At 39.2% G+C, this 22,211-nt stretch overlaps 1 protein-coding gene across 5 annotated transcripts in view; it reads right to left on the bottom strand.

Annotated features, from left to right (window-relative positions):
* Nucleotides 1–2,632: 2,632 nt before the first annotated feature.
* LOC104954881 (sodium channel protein type 8 subunit alpha-like) overlaps nucleotides 2,633–22,211 on the bottom strand; it is a 63,510-nt gene continuing 43,931 nt past the window's right edge. For all 5 annotated transcript variants that reach the window (XM_010782112.1, XM_010782085.1, XM_010782093.1 and 2 more), the window contains exons 15-28: nucleotides 21,329–21,502; nucleotides 20,521–20,877; nucleotides 20,221–20,394; nucleotides 19,768–20,061; nucleotides 18,092–18,209; nucleotides 17,829–17,983; nucleotides 16,518–16,691; nucleotides 12,392–12,514; nucleotides 10,191–10,475; nucleotides 10,041–10,094; nucleotides 9,814–9,951; nucleotides 9,246–9,350; nucleotides 8,867–9,137; nucleotides 2,633–8,062 (exon numbers count right to left, since the gene is read on the bottom strand). In XM_010782112.1, the coding sequence (XP_010780414.1) occupies nucleotides 6,897–8,062; nucleotides 8,867–9,137; nucleotides 9,246–9,350; nucleotides 9,814–9,951; nucleotides 10,041–10,094; nucleotides 10,191–10,475; nucleotides 12,392–12,514; nucleotides 16,518–16,691; nucleotides 17,829–17,983; nucleotides 18,092–18,209; nucleotides 19,768–20,061; nucleotides 20,221–20,394; nucleotides 20,521–20,877; nucleotides 21,329–21,502 (3,588 nt within the window). In that variant the 3' untranslated portion in view covers nucleotides 2,633–6,896. The remainder of the gene's footprint in view (nucleotides 8,063–8,866; nucleotides 9,138–9,245; nucleotides 9,351–9,813; nucleotides 9,952–10,040; nucleotides 10,095–10,190; nucleotides 10,476–12,391; nucleotides 12,515–16,517; nucleotides 16,692–17,828; nucleotides 17,984–18,091; nucleotides 18,210–19,767; nucleotides 20,062–20,220; nucleotides 20,395–20,520; nucleotides 20,878–21,328; nucleotides 21,503–22,211) is intronic.

Raw genomic sequence — 22,211 nt, 5'->3', positions numbered from 1 at the left:
CGGTTATACCGTCATAAAGACGGGAGAATCGCAATATAAATGCAGTATATTTACATTTAAGCAATTTCTCCATACATTTGACCAATACTCATTATTCTCAGTAATAATAATAATAATAACAATAATAATAATATAGCCTACAGTTTATCATTCAGCTAGGCTAAAGTTGATGGGTTGTTGGACTCACTGTGGAGGGGGAGCTCTGGATGCTAGCTGCGGCTAACACCAGGGCCGACCAGGGAACTAAACTGGAGGATCCTGTGGTCTAAAAAAAACAAATGTTGGTGAATAATTATCTTTGTACATTTTGTAGTAAAATGTCACTACCTGAAGTTGTTACCAGTTAAAGCGGACTTTTGAAAACACTTGGTTTGGAAGTGGGCAAGCCTACATCTAAAACGTTTTTGAGTCCTCACACTTGTCTTACAGGCTAAGCCAGAAATGCAACCTTAGTCAGTATTTTTAAATCTTAGTTAGAGTATTTATTTTGTTATATGTATTGGACTTATATAACATTATTTTGTAATTAATATTTGTTATGAGTTATAATTGATTATATCTGGAAGGCTAGGCTACAAAACCTCTGTCGTTGTACTTTTTTCAATGTTTAAGGGTAAGTCTTCCTTACCCAACAATCTTCTGTCTTGCTGTTATCTCCGAACACAGGATTATCAGCCATTTAATATTTGTATACAACACCATTGAGGAACTCATGTCATACTACCTCTCATGTCTACGACTACCAGCATGAAATATCTCTTTAACTTTTATAAGGTTTTTTGAAGTTATTTCTTTCATGCCCCTAGATGGCGTTAGATAGCTGTATATCTGAGACACTTCACTAATGCCTGCTGGAGGGGCTTCAGCCATAAACACAGTTAAAAGCTGTGATCTCTGCAGACACTTTCAGGGGAAGAGATGAATAACAGAGATCCCAACCCAGCAAGGGCATAGAGGGCTATGCTCTATGATGGATTGGTAAAACAGGGATAAATCTGCAAACATCTATCAGATCTTTTTATTAATTATGGCTAAATTGAACTCAAATAAATTTCTCAGCTAGGTTATATGAAGTATGTGAAGACTTTACTCAAGATAATAATGCCCAGTCCTCATGCACCTCCTCATTGCAGATTGATTGCACTGAGTGAGTCTATACTGGGTCTATATACATTTACTGTATTTGATCTATGCACCCTCTGCCTCTCCTCTCATCTTCTGCAGACCTGACACAGAAATAGGAAAAATACAAGTGGTGAGCAACAACCATTACCTCATCAAGATACTTGATCAATACTACCGATTACATGCAATTGATTCCTTAAAGACATACAATATCCCTCTGTCTCCATCCTTTACACACAATTCCTTCCTCCTCTCTCCCTACCTCCCTACCTCTCACACAAACTTGCTCAGACAGCCCGACGAATCACACCAATGTCCTACTTAATCCACGTCCCACCTCTGCAACCAAGCCCTGCTGTTCAGATGAATGCAAGTAGGAAATAAACATAAAAGGTTGAAATAAAGACGAAGCATGTGTTTAGCACAATATGTAACATTTTGATGGCAGAGGAGAGTTACACAGTTATAAAAGCAACAATTCCTACAGATCATCAGTTAATCATTTTATAATCACCTAAAATGTTTTTTTTTAAAAACACGGCCAAGTAGATTTATCAGAATGTTAGACTATAATGTTTTCTAACAACAGAGTAAGATACAGCATTGAACTAAACATAATGTATTGCACTGAAAATGCATGCAGTACTGCAGGTAGGAGATGAAGGATAAACATTTAGCAACAAATTAGCTTTTCGCTATGTGTGTTTCTGCCCATTGTTCTAATTTACTTTTCATCTTCCTGCTTTAGCTCGCTCTCCCTCTGCTTGCATGCTGTGGGAAAGGAGGTGCTTTACAGTGCACTGTACAGTCTGAGCCTATTGGGAACACGCTGCTGACTCAGCCCAGGCCACTGCATTCATATATCTGCACTGCAGTGCTGTCTCTGCTTACTCCCCCCTCCCCTCCCTGCTCCTTTTTCTCAGTCAGTGCGCCACCTTGCACGCACATGCGCACACACACACACGCACGCACGCACACACACACACACAGACAGAGGAGGGGGAAGGAAGGATGGAAACACACATGCACACACACACACACACCTGCTTTTATAGTCATTTCAGTGCTGTTGCACCATGACACACCCAACCCCATCAACCCAAACAATGATCGTATTCAAAACATGTACAAAGACAATGTGATTAAAGCATTTTTGATGTATATTGTGTTGTGTTCAAACCTTAACACGCTGTCTTTTTGTTGCTGCTGTCTGTCCTCCCTGTCCTGTGAAGCTTGCAAACATGTTCTCTGCCATGTTTGCAACGTGTTAAAGCAAATAAAGGGAACATTAGCAACAATTAAAAACACAAACAAAATCACCTTGAGCATGAACATGTACCATTTCACTTGAATACCTTAAACGTTTAAATTCTCACAGTTATCAAAGTAAATTAGGTGGTTTAAACAGCAGAAAAAAACATCCATCATCAGACATGTTGGAACATATGCTGCAGGATGAAGTGACAGTCAATAATGTTGTATCCAAGAACGACACCAGCCAGAGGTGTAACTGGAAGGCTGCTTTATTGTTTGGAAATAGATTCGTGCTCAAATGAAGATATTCTTTCACTGATTCTCATTTAATCGTCCCATGTGGTTGTGCAACACACGTCCTCTCTCTGACTGTATTAGTGGCAAGAGATAATGACAGTCAAAAGATATTTTTTTCAGTTAGCCTATTTTCAGGAAAGAAAAGAAATGTATCTCAGTCATGCTACAAAAGAATGGCCTCATATACCGATTGGTAACCCAACATTTGGAAATGAACAGAAGTGTAAAACAGAAGGCAAGCTGTTCCCTTTACTAGCCCGAGAGCCGGTAAACAGAACACACAGAGAGAGCACTTGTACTACATGACTCTACAAGATGTTAGTCCAGACAGTCTATTCTAGGTGGTGAATTTTCAGTTTACAAGTTAATTTTGATCTCAATACATCATTTCTATCGTGCTCCGTTTTGATTCACTCCCATGGGTTTTTAAGATCCTCATTGCTGATTTTATCGACAGACTAAATAGGAAGCTAAAAAGGCACGTGCCGTTAAGAGATATTGCACCATAAACAAACACACAGACAGTTAAGACAACCAACCCTTAAATCATTAGATATATCATATTGAAAGTGACAGCAAAATTAAAGATCAACTCCAAACTGCAGCAGTGTTAGGGGGAAACATGGAGGAGGGTTAGAGCTGAAACGAGCAAAAATCTGTCACACAAAGTGACCTCCCACTGGGGCGCACTGGTGAACCAGCCGTTGCCTGTAAAAGACTGTGAGTGTGTGCACATAAGTGTGTGTGTCTGTCTGTGTTTGTATTATCTCTGTGTGTACAATATAGGAAACTAGGGGCAAGACATCTTCACACATGTACAAAAGGGTATGCTGGTAGTGCAATCCTCTCACCAAGGCAGGCTCCACAATTCTCAGCAAGCAGCCAGTACAACACCATGCATTGTACGCTGGTACCCAGTATGCAGAAGTCCTGGCAGGCCAGAGTTTTGGTTATTCTCTGAACATACCACACAAAGAAAGAAGCATGATCAGTTACACTCTGTGGTTCTGGTATCACCTCAATGCAAGGAGTGGACAGGAGAGTATATATACTATATATATATACGGTAGAATATATATATAATATATATGTAATATAGATCTGTATATGTTTGTATTGATTTATACACTTTTAAATACAATTTCTGCTTTTTAATATAGATTCTTTTAGCTTACTCCCTTCTTTTTTGTGAAAAGTGACTCAAAAAAATCTACTCCATCTAACAAATGTGTCACAGCCTAACAAGTGTGACAAGGGGTGTCAGCTGGAAGCCATTCTATTTACGGTTATTAATATTTAGTGTTAGATTAATAGCTGTAGTTTTTTAAGTAATCCTGTATTTACAAAAAACTACACATGCCGTTAAAATAAAATATATTACATTATTTATAGTTTCTTTAAAAAGTCCATTCTTCGCAGTTTGTGTCGCATAGAACATAGCCTGAACTGTATTTTTTTTTTCCCGAATGGATGTATGTGTGTGTTTTTTTTAGTTTTCGTTCTGTATCCATGGTGATCTGGGAGAAAATGGACGTCGGTTGCTTTTATGCTTATCATTCAGAGTTTTATTTGGTTCAAGGTAACACCCACACTGATTTTGGGGATCTCATGCAGCAACTGGACCATAAAACTTGAGAACGGATGAGGGCGTTAATCATTAACAGGAAGTGACATCACTGCACAACAGGAAGTGCAAAAGCTGTGGTGTGGTGCTTAGGCTCACAGTACCATTCAAATGCATCCAGTGCTCTAGTTTATTTTGTATTTGTTATGCAATAGAGCAATATGATGGGAAAAATAGCAAATAAGAGGCTCAGAGCACTTGTTAACTACTGAAATCTGGGGCCTATCCTCTAAGCACAGAATTAAGAGTGCTTCTTAAACCAACATATCCCAATTCACTCTCATGACATCTCCTCTGTGATTCCTATCGGGGGTGAACAATAATATTTTGTTTATCGAAATCAATTGAGACCAGACTACAGTCCATAATGACTTAACCACAAATGTAATCTGCTATCAATATAAACGCGGCCAATACAAGCGAGCGAAATGTTGCTGTTTCACTGAGATGCTTCTAGCCCTATAATTCAAAGCGTCGTAAGCAGGAAGCGCCAAACTGGCCCCTGACCGGGCGGCTGTCGAGATCTTTGTCCATCGACATGGCATTAAACACAAAAGAGTAAAACGTGATTTCATAAATACTCCCATCACATTCACTTGCATTTTGTTGCAGAGCTCATAATAGTACATCTATAATATCTCCTGAGAAAAAGGGATGAATTCTTCAAGCATTGCATACATTTCTAGGGTCTCTCTGTCTAATAATGACAGCAAAAAACTGAATGGGCATACTTCACCCAATCCCACGCCATGGACAAAGGGCAACAAGGGATAACAAGGCAGATCTCTTTGGCTCCTCCACACACAATGTTCTCATCACCCATCTACCATGTTCTGTTCCTCATCAAAATAGCATTCGACTAACAACCATCAAATATGTTCCGACACAAGACCGCTTCCCTCATCGTCATCATAGATGTGGCTTATAAAGTGTGTTAAATAAGACTTATTACCCACCAAACATGAAAATTATGTCAGGGAATAAAATTAAAATAAAGAAACATTGAAATAAGCTACAATAGCCAATACATAATTTAAACCATTCTCAGCTCTTCCAGAAAGGTCTCACCACCCAAAGAGAAACATCAGAAAGGAGTTTGCCATACCTGTGAAATCCCCACAAACCACTTATAACCGACAGTAGGACTCCCAAAATGCCTGCTCACACAAAACTAAAGGCAGATGGTATGGAACATTACATAGGTGCATACAAATTATAAATATAAGCATTTTAGATTCAAAGTGTTGCGCCCTTGAAAACATTAAGTCCAAATTAACAAACACTTCAGTCCCATGAAACACACAGACATCCGTTTTTCCACATCTTACACACTCAAAATCTCCAGAGCAGCAAATAAATTGTTTGGATTTCACCCACTGATCCACTGTGGCGGTATTATTCACCAACATATTCCATTCTTCTGTCTATAGAGGCAACAATTTAAACATCTGAAATAAGTTGAGTAATGAGATAAAAATTCAGATCCATTTTAGATTATCAACCCCAATATCACTTATCTTTGTTAAACAATTGACTCTGAACTCTGAGCTTTCAAATTGTGACAATGTCTCAATCTTACAGTCGAGCCACTGCTGTGGTCTGAGTATTAGTGTCTTGTGGACTATGATAATTCATGCAAGATTTCTGATCAAAACATGCCATCATGCAAGTCATTTCTATGCATTGAACAAGCACAATTATTTATGTATTTGTTTGGAAATCTTTCTGAGTAAATATAAGCCCTTGGCCCGAGTTGACCCCATAATAAACAGATCCTTAACCAATTGGTGTGAAAGCCCATGTAAAAAAAACATTTTGATGTGGGTATAACAAAGATAAAATGAGTAGAAGAGTTACGTGACATGGGCAAAATGTTGAATATTGTTCTTTTTTTGTCTGTTTGCATTTTTGCTGCTCAAATGAACAATTTCTAGCTTTAATAAAACGGAAAAGTACTTCCAACGCTCTGTCATTTTTGTGTCTTTCACTCATCAGTCATCCTTCTGTTTGATCTTATAGAGTGAGTGTGTCATTTTGCTCCTCTACACATTTCAGTACCAGATGACACACAAGCACTCACTGGCTGCTTTAAGAAGACAATCCTTCAGCATCAAGCAGCAGCATCCTTGTTTTTCCTTCACAACACTGTCTTCCATATGGAATCCATTACTGTGTCCAGGCGCTGAATTCCTTTAGTGTTTTTTCATTCTACCTCTTGGTGTAGAGTTACTTGTCTTATCTGTAGAGCAGTGTTAAAGTGAGCTATCTGCCTTTCAGCAGACACAGACATTCCCTTGTCTGTTTTTCATTCCCTTTTGTTAAGATCAGTAGTCTAGATACAACAATGTCACACAGTATGCTGATTATGTTTGGTTTGACTGAAGTTCAAGAGTCTTCAAGCTGTAACAGACCAAGTTGCTTCCCTCTGCATCAATATAAGAATGAAGTCTGTAAACAAATTATTGATTATTATTTTTTTTTCTGACTTGCAAATGAAATAATCTGTACATCTGTGTGGGTGAGTTTCCTCTTGCTTTGCTTGAAGTTACATTATTATAATTGTTATTGTTATTACTGTGATTATTATTCCAACGCTCTAACATTTAGATTCCCTGATGTCTTTTTGGTTTCTTCCCTTCTCTTTCCTTCCTCCCTTGTCCTCATTGTTGCCGTCCTCTTTTTCCTTGTCAGGTTTGGTTACACTGTCATAAGAGGGCAGGGAGGCAGTTGAGGGAGTGCCCTCCTTCTTTTCTTGTTCCGGATTGTTCCCGCCATTCTCCACCTTGTTATTGACTCGTTTGCGCTTAAAGACAAAACCCCGCCTCCCCAGGTAGGCACGGTAAGACCGCTGAATGATTCTGGCAGACACCTCCTCTTGCTTGCGCCTCAGAGTGGTGGTGATTGGCTCGTAAGAGACCTTGGAGGGGTTGGCTGCCACAAAGCGCTCCTCCATTTGTTGCCTCAGCATGTCCAACTCGCCACTGTCACCCAGCACACGCTTGGTGAAGGCAAACAGGATGTCCAGGCAGTGGATGCGATCGCCGCTCACCATGGGCATGTCCATGGCAATCAGTTCAATGGTGTTGGGCTTAGGAACTCGGAACGGGTGTTCAAGTGCATCAGCAAAGTCAGAAAGCTTGGAATAGTTGATGAACTGAGACGCATCAGGGTCAAACTTCTCCCAAATCTCATAAAACGTCTCAAAGTCATCCTCACTGAGCGGGTCGGCACTCTCCTCTGTGGCCACGCTGAAGTTCTCCAGAATGATGGCGATGTACATGTTGACCACAATGAGGAAAGAGATGATGATGTACATAACAAAGAAGAAGATGCCCACGGAAGGGTTGCCACAGTCTCCGGTGGCGGGGGTCCCGGCATTCTCCAGCTTGGGTTCGCAGTCCGGAGCGTAGTTGAGGATGGGCAGCAGCAGGCCGTCCCAGCCAGCTGACGTGGTGATCATGAAGAGGATGATCATGCTGTTGCCGAAGGTCTCGAAGTTGTACATGTCATCGATTCCAGACATGTGTCTCACATAGCCAAAGTTGGACATGCCAAAGATGGAGAAAATGAACATAACCAGGAAAAGTAGTAGACCAATGTTGAACAAGGCAGGAAGAGACATCATGAGGGCAAACAGTAGAGTTCTGATTCCTTTGGCCCCTTTGATGAGACGCAGGATTCTGCCGATACGAGCCAGACGAATCACCCTGAAGAGTGTTGGTGACACAAAGTACTTCTCGATTATATCGGCCAGAAACATTCCTGAAGTGGAGAGGAGGCAAAGAGAGACATAGCAGACATTTGGTTAAAATATATGGGATTAAAAAAAAACTGAAACAGAGTTCTTTACTTAACACACATAACGCTTGATAAGCACATTCATAGTTTGTAGAAGAAATAACGAGAACCAAAAGAACAAACTATCAATTGTTTGTATTGGGGATAGCATCCTCTGTAGAAAATTGTGCAAAAATGATATCCGCCATAAATTTATGTTTATGTATTTTGTGGTGCCAGCACAAGGTGATGATTTATCTGTGACGCCACTGTGGCGGCGAGGGAGTGCGGTCGTCTCTCTAGCAGAAGGTTGTGGGTTCGATCTCAGCCTTTGCATCGAACATGTCAATTTATCCTTGGGCAAGGTACTTAACCCTGAGTTGCTCCTGATGGCATGGCCAACGGTGTGTGAATGTTAGTTCCTAGAGTAAGGTACACTGCTCTGTGCGAATGGGTGAATGACTTGTAGTATGTAAAGCGCTTTGAGGGGTCGTAAAGACTGGATAAAGCGCTATATAAGTACAGCCCATTTATCTTTTAATTTATTGAGATATTCAGTCAAGATGTTTTACTCATTAGGATTTTCTCGCCTTTTAACTGCCTTCAAACTGTTTTTGAGATATTAAACAAAATGAATGTATTGCATGGTTTATCTTTGTGAAACATGAACATTTAAAACATATGTGAGTCTTGTCTTAAAAACCCATTCATCAGGGCAATATCTGAGCTTCTTATTAAGAAGGTTCACACTTTTCTTTGTATATAAATGACCCATTTTGTAATACTTGCCCACGATTGAGAGGATGACCACAACCACATCAAAGATGTTCCAGCCGTTGGTGAAGTAGTAGTGACGTAGCGCAGTTAGCTTCAATACAAACTCGCAAGTGAAGACCACAATGAAGATGAAGTTGACCCAGTAAAGCACTTCCTCTGTCTCCTTTGTCTGGTCGTCTGTCTCTATCATCATGGTGACCATGTTGAGGCAGATGAGGATCATGATGGAGATGTCGAACACCTGCTGCGTCACAAAGTCAAACACCATGCCCTGGATCGGGTTCTGAGGAGAAATGGGGGGAACAAAAGGGGGGATGTTATGAGTCATAATCTTCATAACATTACAAAAACAAACCTGCTTGTCAGTAAAGGCTGAAATGTGTTTTTTTACCTGGGGCCTGGGTATTGGTTTTTGTGGTTTCTTTGAACCTAGTTTCTTCATGGCATTGTAGTATTTCTTTTGCTCTTCCGTCATGAAGATATCCTGACCTCCAAAGTAAAGGGACAAAAACAATTTGGTTACAATTTGCAAGGATTTAGCCCTCTTATTCCACTACTAAACATAATATTGTTTAACATTGTATTTGACTGTGTAAAAAAATGCTTATAATATTCGTATACAATGTTGAAATCTTAGCCTAAATTATTTATTTGACAATTGTCTGAAATTGCATTCTTGCTTATATTTAGACAACTCAGCAAAAAGACTGGAAACAGAGAAACAGCTAGCCTCACTGTCCAATATCCTCCAACCAGCTCCTCTAAAACTCATTAATTTACACTTCCCCTTGTTTCCAGGCTTTATGCTAAGCTAAGCTACTCTGCTGCTGGCGGTGGCTTCCTACAAATTAGAGTGGTATTGATCTTACTAACATCTAAAAAGGAAATAAACATTTTCCCAAAACTGTTTCCTTATCTAAAAGCAGCTTGAAGGTGAAAGTGGGGAAAATAAATCTTATCTTTTTTTTCTGTTGGTTGAAGTTATCAATGATGACACCAATGAAGAGGTTCAAGGTGAAGAAGGAGCCGAAGATGATGAAAATGACGAAGTAGATGTACATGTACAAGTTGTCCTCGTAGATAGGCTGGTCCTCCACCTGTAAGAGGGAAAAGTAACATTTTGTACAAAACTGCACGATTGCATGTTCATGTGGAAGTCTATTTTTAAAAACGATAACAAGCATACCCTTCTGGAATCTATTGCGGCGTACATAATGTCCATCCAGCCTTTGAATGTTGCCTGTATAGTTGGAGGACATATTTTGGAGAAAACCGGTTAAATTCTAGATTTCAGAACAGATAATCAAATAAAAAACATACAACAAAGGTGTCTCACCACTTGCAGAAGTGCCAGGTATCCTGCCCCCACATTGTCAAAATTGATCTTGACGTTTTTCCATCTGACTTCTGTGTTGTTTTGATTGATGAGTGCAAAACACTCTGTTTTGTTGTTGACGACGTGAGGGAGGAAGTTTTCCTCAGCAGTGTTATTGTAACAGAAGTAATACTTTCCAGCAAACAGATTGACCCCCATGATGCTGAAGATGAGCCAGAAGATGAGACACACCAGCAACACATTCATGATGGAGGGGATAGCACCCACCAAGGCGTTCACCACAACCTAAAGAGAACAGCAAGGAAACAGAGCCGCTGTAGCTCAGCAATCACACACCAACTGCATGATGTTCACACTTAAGAACATCAACACACACATACATAGAAAGGCACATTCACTCACTCCACTTGAGGATAAAAGGTGTGTTAAGGGATTTCTTGAAACTTGATGAAGCCAATCAAAAAGAAAAACAAGAGGTGTAACAATACTGTTAATTCATGGTTCAGCAAGACACAATTCAGAGTCATGGTTTGATGCACTGAGGATATTTTTTAACAAAGTTGGATTGAAAATGAAATCAACTGTCCAACTGTGACTCAGATTTATTTATATATTTTTTTATTTTTTTAAGTATTGCTTCCCTGTCAGTTTTGGGGTTAACTGGGAATAATAGAATACAACAAGATCTTTATCTGCCATAAGAGAAAGAAAAATAGAAATGGCCAGTCAAAGGTGTGCTCATGCAGATAAAGAGCTTTCAAATCCGTATCACAATACAGTATATTGTGCAATGAAGACACTTATATATTGTTACACCTCTATAAACGCAATTCTTTTTTACTTTCATATCCAAATATTGTAGGGATTGTACAAATCACATACATTATATAAAATATATTTATATTAATATAAACAATATAAAAACTTTTGTACAAATATTCTCAATTGATCATTTGAGTGTGACTTAAATTAATCTGCACTAAAGCAGTGGGTTGTTGTAGATAAAGCTATAAGCTAAAGGAAGACACCAAGTGAATGTGCATTTCCAAACAAAGAAGAACCATGGTAACGGAAAGCCAAATAAACCAAAACTATATAGGCAAACATCAAATGTCAAAACGTTTCTTTCATGTTAGTGTTCTGCCTAATAATATAGAGACAAAGCATCCATTTGATCAGTTCATATAACTACTAGAAAATGGTGATCATGAAAATCATGGTGATGACATTCACTGAGGAGTGGTGAGCAAGGATGGCGGGGGAGGGGGGGTATGCAACCAGAAGTTTGTTGATCTTCCAGTGTGACAATGCCAAAGCCAAACTGTGATAAGATCAGATAACGGGACACTTGAGGCAGAGCAACAGTCAGGGGATGCTGAACTTAGACACTGACAAGGTTTTTTTTTTTCTTCTGCCCAGCAACAACCAGAGGCTGGTCCAACCAGTCACACATTAAAATAATGATCTGAAGAACTACAGAAATACACTTTGTCTTTCTCGGGCAAAGCTCAGTACAGAGCCCTGAGGGTCACATGTTATCAAAAATGCTTAACTTGGAAGCTGTACACATGGTTACTCATAAATCAAATATGAGCATACTAAAATATGCACGCACAGTTCATTTGCCCATCTGCATACATGTCTTTATTACTTTGTTTGTCCATGACAATTAGGGGCTCCGTATCTCAGGAACACTTTAACATGTATGGTTGTTCAGATTGCATAACATTACTCTCCATTAACTCCATTGTGTGACTCAGTGGAAACAGGTTTTGTGTGATGGTTCATACCAACCTCTAGTTGTACTGAACACTTCAGGGCTGAATAATTATTAAAACATGTTTCATCATTCAGGTCAAAATCCTGGTTTTCTGTCTGCTGTTGGATAAGGCATGGGACAGATTTTTTAAGGTGTTTTGTTAAAACTTTTAAAAATGTAATCTTTGCAAATTGCCTTAACGTAGCACTACATTTATAACAAATGAAATGAAATATGATAAATCAAATCAGATGTATCAAGACCATCTGAAATGATCTGAATCCATGCAAAAAGCTTCTCTTTGATGAAAGCTTTTACCTAAAAAAAGTACCTTTATCGGTATTTAAAATAAAGAAATCTATATTGCCATCTCTAGCATGCGTTGATGCTATTATTTAATCGGCATGCAAAAGGACCAGCTTTCTGGTATCTTGGGTCTTACCCTCATCCCTTCAAAACGTGACAGGGCCCTGAGGGGTCTCAAGGCCCTCAGTGTCCTGAGTGATTTAATCGGACCTAGATCGGAGTAGCCCAACGCATTAGCTATAAGGCTGACTATAGACACCTACACAGATAGGGACAGAAGGAGAGGGAAAGACAGAGGCAAAGGAAGAGAGGACCCACATAGTTAGAGGGGATATAGAGAGAAGGTGTGCCCTATATATACTGTAAGGATGGCTGAATGGTTATATACAGGTACATATAAGTACATACATCGTTTCTAAATGTGTAAGTATATGTATCCATAAAACATAAACAGGGGTTATTACAATAGACAAAGGTCAATAAAGTGTACATGACCCAAGTTTTTTTTCTTCTTTTTTTACATGTTTGTTTGCTTATGTTTGGTTTAGTTTGGCAAGCCAGTCTAGCGTGATAACCAGCTTAACAGCACAGTAAGCACACCTGGAAAGAAACTTGTGGTTGACACAGTGAGAGGGAGAGAAGATAAAGAGTCAAACAAAGGGAAAAAATTAGAGGAGAGATGTATTCACAAACACTAAATCAATGTGACACAATAATATACACACAGTACACAGTACAAAACAGTACAGTTTCCACACCAGAGAGCATCTTACTTAAAGAGGGGGAGAGAAAACGCAGAAGGTTGAGGACAACTTTCAGGGTTAGAAGAGAGAGGATAACCTGTGAAAGTACGAGTCCCAACACAGCACATAAACCTTACCCTGGACCCTCAAACAACGACCCCTCAGTCCCTCTCGAGAGCTGCACAATGTCTCTCTTAACTTAAAGAGAGACACAGTTATAGGCACCTGCTGTGAGAGAGAGGACAGGTCAATATTAGGGTAGAGATTTGCATGGGAAGTCAGGATTAGTTATCTGTACAACACACGGGTCAATTTAAATATATTGAGATTTCTTCATAATTTAGGTTTTCTATTGGAGAATGAGTAAGGGGTTGGAAAGGTACCCGATTCAAACATAACCTGGAAAACTTGACTGATCTCTCCTTTATCACATCTATAAACTAGGACTCTAACATGGAATTGGAGGAAGAAGATGCTGAATTATTTTTTATTTCACAAACGTGAAGCTAATTAATTTTTTAATGTTAGATTTCTCAATTATTTTGGTGACAATTTGAGAAAAATACTTTACTTTTTTACCCCAAAAGACCAATCGGTTCCACCTGTTATATTTTACATATATGTTCATTAAATGATTGTTGTAAATATTGGTTTGAATTATTGTTTACAAAAGAAGTAGCGTTGGTTTAGTGGGTGGAGTATTGCTGAGTTTTGGTGGGTTTTTCCAGGGTCAAAAGGTCCAGGACCATTTTTGATCTCCAGTCCGTTCCAATACTCTAAACTGAATTGTAGGTTTTTATTCAATACAATACACTCACGTTCTCAAAGGGCAACATTTAATTGAATGTCATCATTTTAAAAGTGCCTAGTTGGGACAAACTTTTATCATCTCTAAATTGTTGGCAATTATGTCTCATCTTGAAAATGCCAATGCACAATTAAGGCTCCTAGTTCTTCTTATCACGGTGAAGTTAAAAGCATTATTGAATAATTGACATTGTAAAAATACACTATCATATCCTTTCATCAAAAATATATTTCCCAAAAATGTCAAACCAGTTAAAATAATATCATGTTATATCTTACTAAGGGGTTTCTAGGGGACTTTTGTTTTTTGTTTTTATAATTTTCAAACCTCTCAGCAGCTGTGCTATATTTCAATGTCATCTGATTATCATGTGGAATAAATGATTGAGCCATGGTGTAAACGTGCCCATTTGCGCTCTGGGAGTCATTGGAAACACATCACATAAGACAGCACTTGACTTCTGCCAAAAACCACAAATGTAGGTATTGGGACAGACCCAAAGACAAGTTCAGGAAACCAACAGGAAATACATAATACATTAGTGTATCCTTATCATGTGACAATGGATGTTAATATAAAATCACAGACAGATTGGCGTCTCATAGTCAATTATGGTGGAAAATTGGTGGTCTAGAGATAATGGATGACTTACCAACCTGCACATGACCTAGCACAACATTAAACACATCATCAAATACATGTAAAAAGATTAAGAAGGACAAATATGAAGTCTCGGTTTGATTCTATATATGTTTGAACAAAAAATCTGAATCATACAAAAAGAGTCAGAGGCTGTATTTGTAATAGTTCAGTTCAGTAAGTCAAAAACTATTTGGACATTGTCATGTCCGAGAATAATAGCAGATAAAGTAGTACTTTGTTAGTAACTATTACTTATTCCCTACTGTAGGCTATCATTTGAGTCCCATAAACGTTTTACTTGTTTCGTTTGGGAATCCAGACACTGCAAAATGGCAGATACACCAAACAGTGGACTATGCAGGATGCTTGATTACAGTTGATCATTTCTGACAGCGTAACACTTTTCTTCAAATTCAGACTTTATTTCTGTATTCTGAGATAAGTTTCTGAGCAGATATATATTTTCAAGATTCTTCTTCAGACTGTGGAAATATTACAATATATAAAATTATGCATTTAAGTTCCAAAGAAATACGGAGCCAGTGACTTCATTTTTGCACAATGTTGGCCCCGTGCTCATCAACTGCCTTTCTCTCCTGAACTGATATTCAAGATTCAAAGTATTATTGTCATAACACAACTACGGTGTAATTATGTAATGTATGATTATACCCTTGGATTTCGGTAAACATTAACCAACACTGTCTTATGTCCCACCTCTACTTCCTGCGTCAACAGGAAAAGGTCATCATTAGACAGAACATGGCTAAGCTGGTAGGCGCCACTAACACCTCCCACAATCAGCTGCTTGTGGAAAGATCAATCATGCTGTCTATCAAAATGCAGTTCACTGCCTGCATAGTTGTTACAGTTTAATTTTTTTTTAAACGGCACTGTAGAAGCTACGTTTAAAGTCAGTTTTTTGCAAGCAGCTCCTAGTCTGCCAAAATGATCTCTTGCACCATGTTATCCATGTAAATGTATTTTCCTGCAACCTGCCTAGCTTGGCATGTTGGGTCTGGCTCTTTTTGAAGGTCCCCATTTCTTCTGGCCCTTAAGCATACCATGTAATGTATAATGTTCCCTTTTCAAATACAGACACAAGAGGAAAATCAAGTGAGAAACTCATCATGCACAATTGACAAGGAGAACAAACCATATGTGTTCAATAGCAATCAGGTGGGGGAAAACTGAATGATTCAGCAATCCAGAGATGATAGAAAAACCTTCCAGTGGCATCCTAGTACTGGCAGACTATGATACTGACATTGAGCACTGCAAGGAAAACATAGCCCTCTTATTAATTTATCAGTTAGATCACATTATATGTCCACTTTAACTGTATTTTTGTGTGAGCTGGGGTTTCGACCCCCTTCTGATATGTCCGGCAGTAACATTTAAAGTTGCAGCTTTGCTAACCGCAAATGTGTCCCACAAAGCACTGCAGCAAAGCCTGGAGATCACATAGGAAGCAATGGTCCCAATAGATCATTTTCTCTGTCAGGCTTGTACTGTGGGGATCATCCAAAATGTGTGATAACATCTTAGTATCATTGTTATTACTGTTGTGTAACCTGTAGATTTAAATAAAATACTGTCATTAATTAAGTCAGTCAGTTCAGTGTGACAAGCGAAAAACAGAGTGACGAATGGGTCTGTTGGAGTCAGTATGGGACTTATTTAAGAGGCTTAGCAACATTACATGGAGTGGTGGGCAGATTTTTTTTTTTTACACAGAATAAATGGAATACTTATATATAATACTTAATGTGTGTGTGCATTGACAAAATGCAATGAAACTAACAAAAATGTATCTTGAAATGAGGTTGTATCATTTAAAAAAAAAGTATTTAATCATTCTATCACTAGTTCTGACAAAAAAAAAGGCTGAGGTCAGGTCCAGCTTAACGGTATAAATTAACAAAAAAGCCAAAACCTAAAAGTCAGGCCTTTATTTGATGTTGCAATCTTAAAATATAATCATGAGGAGTTGAATAAAATTATTTGTATATTTTGCATTGTTGCACTATTTGTTTAGTAGAGACACAATGGTAGGCAAATGTACTTACATCCACAATGAAGAAGTCAAGCCAACACCAGGCATTTGTGAAGTACTTGACGAAGCCGTAAGCCACCCATTTCAGCAACATCTCCAGGATGAAGATATAGGTGAAAACTCGATCTGCATACTCCAGAATGATCTTGATTGTCTTCCTCTGCTCAATGTACACGTCCTCAAAAGCCTAAAGAGCAATTACATTGTCAATGGCTAACTTATCACTTTCAGCATTTTACATCGTGTTTAACAACACATTAATCCCAACTGTGAGGTAAGCCACACATTACAGTATTTTGCTTATTGTTTGATATCTCCAAAAAGGATTTCAACAAATTACCAATACTATTTCCATTTGGGGTGGGGTTTTTATCACTGTATTATGGTAGATTACTATTATTCTAGAACACCTTATGTTATATTTTACAAAAGCAGCTATTATTCTTTGTTTACCTTTTCAGACAATGAGTGGTTTACATAGTGAAGGAAAACTGGTTGACGAAGGACATTTTTTGCATAGTCAAACTAGACTTATTGTTCCCACAGCTCTTACAGTCTCCATTGCCCGTTTCCTTTCTTTAGCACACACGTAAGTGTTTTGATTTGGCCACGGGCCTTCCCCCTCCAGAAAGCTGCAAACCCAAGCGGGATTCTGCCGCTTAAAAGGTTGGTGCATTACAGCACTCTTGCTGTCCATTAGCAACAATTATATGAAGGGCAGCTGCAGACGAAAAGCTGGTAGTGCTTGAGCACATCTTTAAGAGATTCACTTCCGCTAGATAATGCCGCATTCTTGCTTTATTGAAATGTTCTTCATTTTAAGATGTTATCTCCTTCATTAATCATAATATTGCAAGTCACTTATTAGTAAAATGATGTTTATCAACTTGTAAACAAAAGTGGGGACACCCATACATTCTGGTAGCCCAACTGCATTCATATTTGCATAGTGATAGTAAAATAACTTATTTTTGCAATGTTTTGTCAGTAGTACAGCGAATATTGTTTAAATCTTATTCTAAAAGTGCTTCTACTGCTTTTTAATTGAACATCTCAAATCTGTGAGAGTGGAGGGCTATTCAGTTCATTGCAATCTGCACTATGGCACTAAATCCTACACGCTAGAGACCTTTAAACTAAAGCAGTTAATAGTCTGCCAAAAACAAAAGAGACACAAGTAAGCGCACCAAAATTCAACAGGGCCACAAAAAACATCCTCTGTGTGTGTGTGTGTGTGTGTGTGTGTGTGTGTGTGTGTGTGTGTGTGTGTGTGTGTGTGTGTGTGTGTGTGTGTGTGTGTGTGCGCACGCATGTGTGCTCTTACCAGTGCTCCACTGCTGAGCAGGATCATGAAGATGATGAGGGTTTCAAACCAGTTGTGTTCTACAATCAGGTAGCAGGTCTTCCTCAGCCACCACCAGGGTTTTCCCCAGCCGTGAGTGATGGGAACATCACAGCACTTGTATTTGGCAATACATTCTGTGATACAAACAAAAACACAACTGCTGATAAACACAGAAGAGAATCATAAAACTACCAAGAACACATGATCATTTACCACAGAGTCAGATAATAAACAGCACCTACCTTCTGTCCAGCAGACCGCTGGATCAACATACTCCTCCACTACCTCCACCACTGCAACATCCTCCACATCAGGCTTGATGTCTATTGTGCTGCCCTCAGACGAACTGGTGTCATCCAGCTGGGACAAACAGAGGAGCAGAGAAATCAGTTCAACCTTACAGGCTCAGCAGTGAGATGCTGAAAGTGTGTGAACACGGCATAGTGCCAGGACAGCCATTACATTAATGCCCCTTGGGTTTATATGCAGGACATCATTTATTGCTAGAGGTAAACATGTTGTAGCCATGTAGTGGAGCTGGTTCTCCCTCTGCCACGCCTATTCTGCAGGGTTATTAATAGATTCAAAAGGAAAGCAGTTAAACTTGCCCAGTGATTGATTGTGCTGGTAATGATGGTCATTTTAATACATGCATAAATAGACATTCTTCAGTGATGAAGGAATCATTTAATTGAGATGAAATAATTAAACAAATTAGTTTCAAACAAAAGAGTCAGATTGAAAGACAAAATATATTTGTGATGAAAAGTACATTTTTTATACACAATTTATACCATGTGTATTTTTGGAGACCTATTACTTTTTGAATAATGTACATGTATGAAAAAAATGCTCTGAATATGAAAGCAAGGACATAAAAAGGTCAGAAATACAAAATTCTCATTTTAAGCCGTTAAACCCACAGCTTGATGAAGTACACCTGAACCAATAAATCATGTCATTCTATAACAATAGGTCAAGGTTAGTCAGGGCAAACTAGTCACACGCCAGTATACCAGCAGCCTTATTTTAAAAAAAAATACCCACACACGCAAACACTCAATTCCCAAGAGGATGATACTGCACTTTATAATCTTAAATCGTCAGCAAAGGTCCGCATTCACACTCTTTTCTTCTCCCTCCCTTTTGTATTCCTTTTTACCTAACAGCCAGATGGATCCCTGCTCTCCTGATTGGCTGTTAGCAGCTCTGTCTGTGTCTACTCCCTGCAGTGTAGCTCGTGGCTGGCTGTGGTGCAGCGAAGATTGTTGTGTGGTTGGTTGAGGGAGCCCAGTGGAATATGAACCTGGTGCATGTACGGTAGTGATGCTGCTGCATTATCTCCTCTCCTCCTACAACAAACCAGGTCAAGGTGACCAAGGCATCAGACTTCTCTACAAGCTTTACGTCTGGTTTTCCCTTCTCAAACATTCGTGTTAAATTGTAGACTAGACAGTGTCTTACTCTGACTGTCGTTTCGTCAGGATTTCCTTTGTGTCTGTCTGTCTGCAGGGTCAGCATTTAGGCTCAGTGTTATAGCTCTCATGTCTAAATGGATGTTCTGAAATGTCAAGTGAACTAAATGTCTTCAGTGTGGCAGCTCAGACCAGCTCTGCTTAATGGATCAAAAGATGCTTCATGGGCACAAACCCAAACAAACACACACATATGCACACGTGACTTATTACATCACGTTACATGAAGTCACCTTTTTGTTAAAAAATGATGTAGAAGCTTTGGGAATATTTTACGACAGCTATTGTTTATCTCGGAATTGGCCACAAATCATAATTTTCCTCTTTTAAGGAACTAACTGACCAAACTATCATCAAACTTTAAAGCAAGGACATCAACACAGCCATATCTCTGCTCACATCTTTCCTTCATTCTCACACTCATACCAGTCCTTCATACTCACATCTTTACTGTTCTCCACATCAGATTCACTGCTGAAATCTTCCGTGTTAAGGTTTTCAAAGTCTGACTCGCCAACGGCAATAGGAACACAGACAGTGAGGTTGGGATTGTGGATGAAGGACATGTAGTCTTCATCTATCATATACTTTCCCACACTGCTCCCAATGCCACTGGTGGTGCCATTGCCATTTTTAGCATAGTCCAGTTCACGGTTGATGTCCACAGTGTGGTTTGCAATGCAGTTGAGCTTCTTTTCGTACATGTCATCCAGAGGCTTCTGTTCATCTTCTTCAGGCTGCAAGAAAGAAGGACAAATATAAAAGGTTACTAAAATGAATATCGTCATAGAACTAAAACTAAAAAACCCTTTCATATAAAGACAGAGACTCATATACTCAAGAGTATTAAATAACCAAGAATTGTTCATGCATTTAGATGATTAATCATATGGTACCTTCTTGAGCACTGATGCTACCAATATCGCCATGTGAACCTTGAACCAGGCAATCCCTATCTTAATGCGGGCCATAGCGAGCTGGAGGTTGTTGGGCTCCCCGTCGTCATCTGTTGCAGCGAGGTTGTCGGCACTGAACGAGCTCAGCAGCAAGGCCAGGAACAGGTTCAGCACCTCAGAAACAGACACCACAAAAGCTGGAACCCATGCACTCACAGTAAATGGTTCACAACTGGGAAACTACAGCGAGCTACTATCAACCACAAGCATCTAGACTATGATATTATTGTCTTTTCTTACCACCAGGTTTCCGATGACCATGACCATCATGAAGACGGTGAGGCACATGGTCTGTCCTGCCACCTCCATACAGTCCCACATGGTCTCAATCCACTCCCCACACAACACTCTGAACACAATGAGGAAGGAGTGGAAGAAGTCGTGCATGTGCCAGCGAGGCAACACACAGGTCACGTTGATCTTACACACACAGTCCTTGTAGCTTTTGCCAAACAGCTGCATGCCCACCACGGCAAAGATGAAGACGATGATGGCCAGCACCAAGGTCAGATTACCCAGAGCTCCTACTGAGTTGCCAATGATCTTGATCAGCATGTTGAGGGTGGGCCACGATTTGGCCAGTTTGAATACTCTCAACTACAAAAGAGATAGGACATGGCATAATGAAACAGTTATACATGTTATGACAATGATGGAAAAGAGGTTGGATTTGGCGTTTCTACAGTATACTGCGTTAGAAATAGGGATTCATCAGTCATATATCGGCATTGGCACATTGGCAAATAAGGTGAAATAATTACAGTTATGCATTGTTATGAGTAGAGTATAACGCATATTAATTACGTGCCATAATACATTATAGAAATAGAAATAATATAAAGTCTTATCAAAGTTCCTTCAAGGCTTTACCTCAGCCTTTATTCGAAGCTATAAAGAACAAAAGTTGATAATAATAATATATAGGATAAGACAAATCAGCATTATGCAAAGTATAAAAAGTATTTCTATTTTTATGATAAACATTTTCGGCCTATCCATGAGGGCCAGAAAAGATAAACAGATGGCGTTCCTCCTCTCTTCCGCTTACCAATCGGAATGACCTGAGCACTGACAGACCCTCCACATCAGCCAGTCCCAGCTCAACTAAACTCAGAGTCACGATGAAGCCATCAAAGCAGTTCCAGCCTCCTTGGAAGTAGTAATAGGGATCCATGGCAACCAGCTTGGCAAACATCTCTCCAGCAAAGATGCCTGTGAAAACCTGTGGAACCACACGGGATAGTAGATACGGTTTATAATCTTTTTCTTATTAAAAAAAGAAAGAAGAACATCACAGATACATTTGGGATTGAGTTTCATGGAATGTGTTTCATGGTGAAACAGAATAATAAGGGTTAGCACAGTGAGAGGTGAATCTCAAGTGTTAACCAATGGGATGTCAGTAGGAATAATGATTGCTATACAGTATGTTGTTTTTTGCTACACCTACTGTACTAGTGCTACATCAAACTAATATTGAAGCTACCCTGCTTTCCGGAAATTGGCAGTAGCACATACAAATAACTGCAGCTTTGTTTCATAACAAAATGGAATACAAATTAAAATAATACGTTTTAATAATAATTCCATTACATCACAAATGGAAAACAAAATAAACAGCAACATTTTAAAATATCTTCTTCATTCTAGAGGACTTGAGGCGAAAAACCTGACTTGCTTACATTGCATTTATTTGATGTAGTGCTGATTAAAAATGGATTGGGATTATATTTGAGTGAGGACTTCTCTGACATGGCAAGGTCATAGAGCAGTGGCACGTGTTGTAGCAGAACCTGCATGGAGCTGTAGTTTTTTAGCCTGTCCTATATCTTCCCCCCAAAGAATTTATCATGTGCCCTATTAGTGCTGCAGAAAACACCCAATGATTCATACTGCACCATGCATCAAGCTGGCTCCCCTGACTTAAGTTC

Source organism: Notothenia coriiceps, unplaced genomic scaffold, assembly GCF_000735185.1.
Source record: "Notothenia coriiceps isolate Sejong01 unplaced genomic scaffold, NC01 NC01_scaffold00000496, whole genome shotgun sequence".
Classification (NCBI taxonomy): Eukaryota; Metazoa; Chordata; class Actinopteri; order Perciformes; family Nototheniidae; genus Notothenia; species Notothenia coriiceps.
The sequence above is the reverse complement of the archived record's forward strand: the minus strand, read 5'-3'. Positions and strand labels throughout refer to the sequence as shown.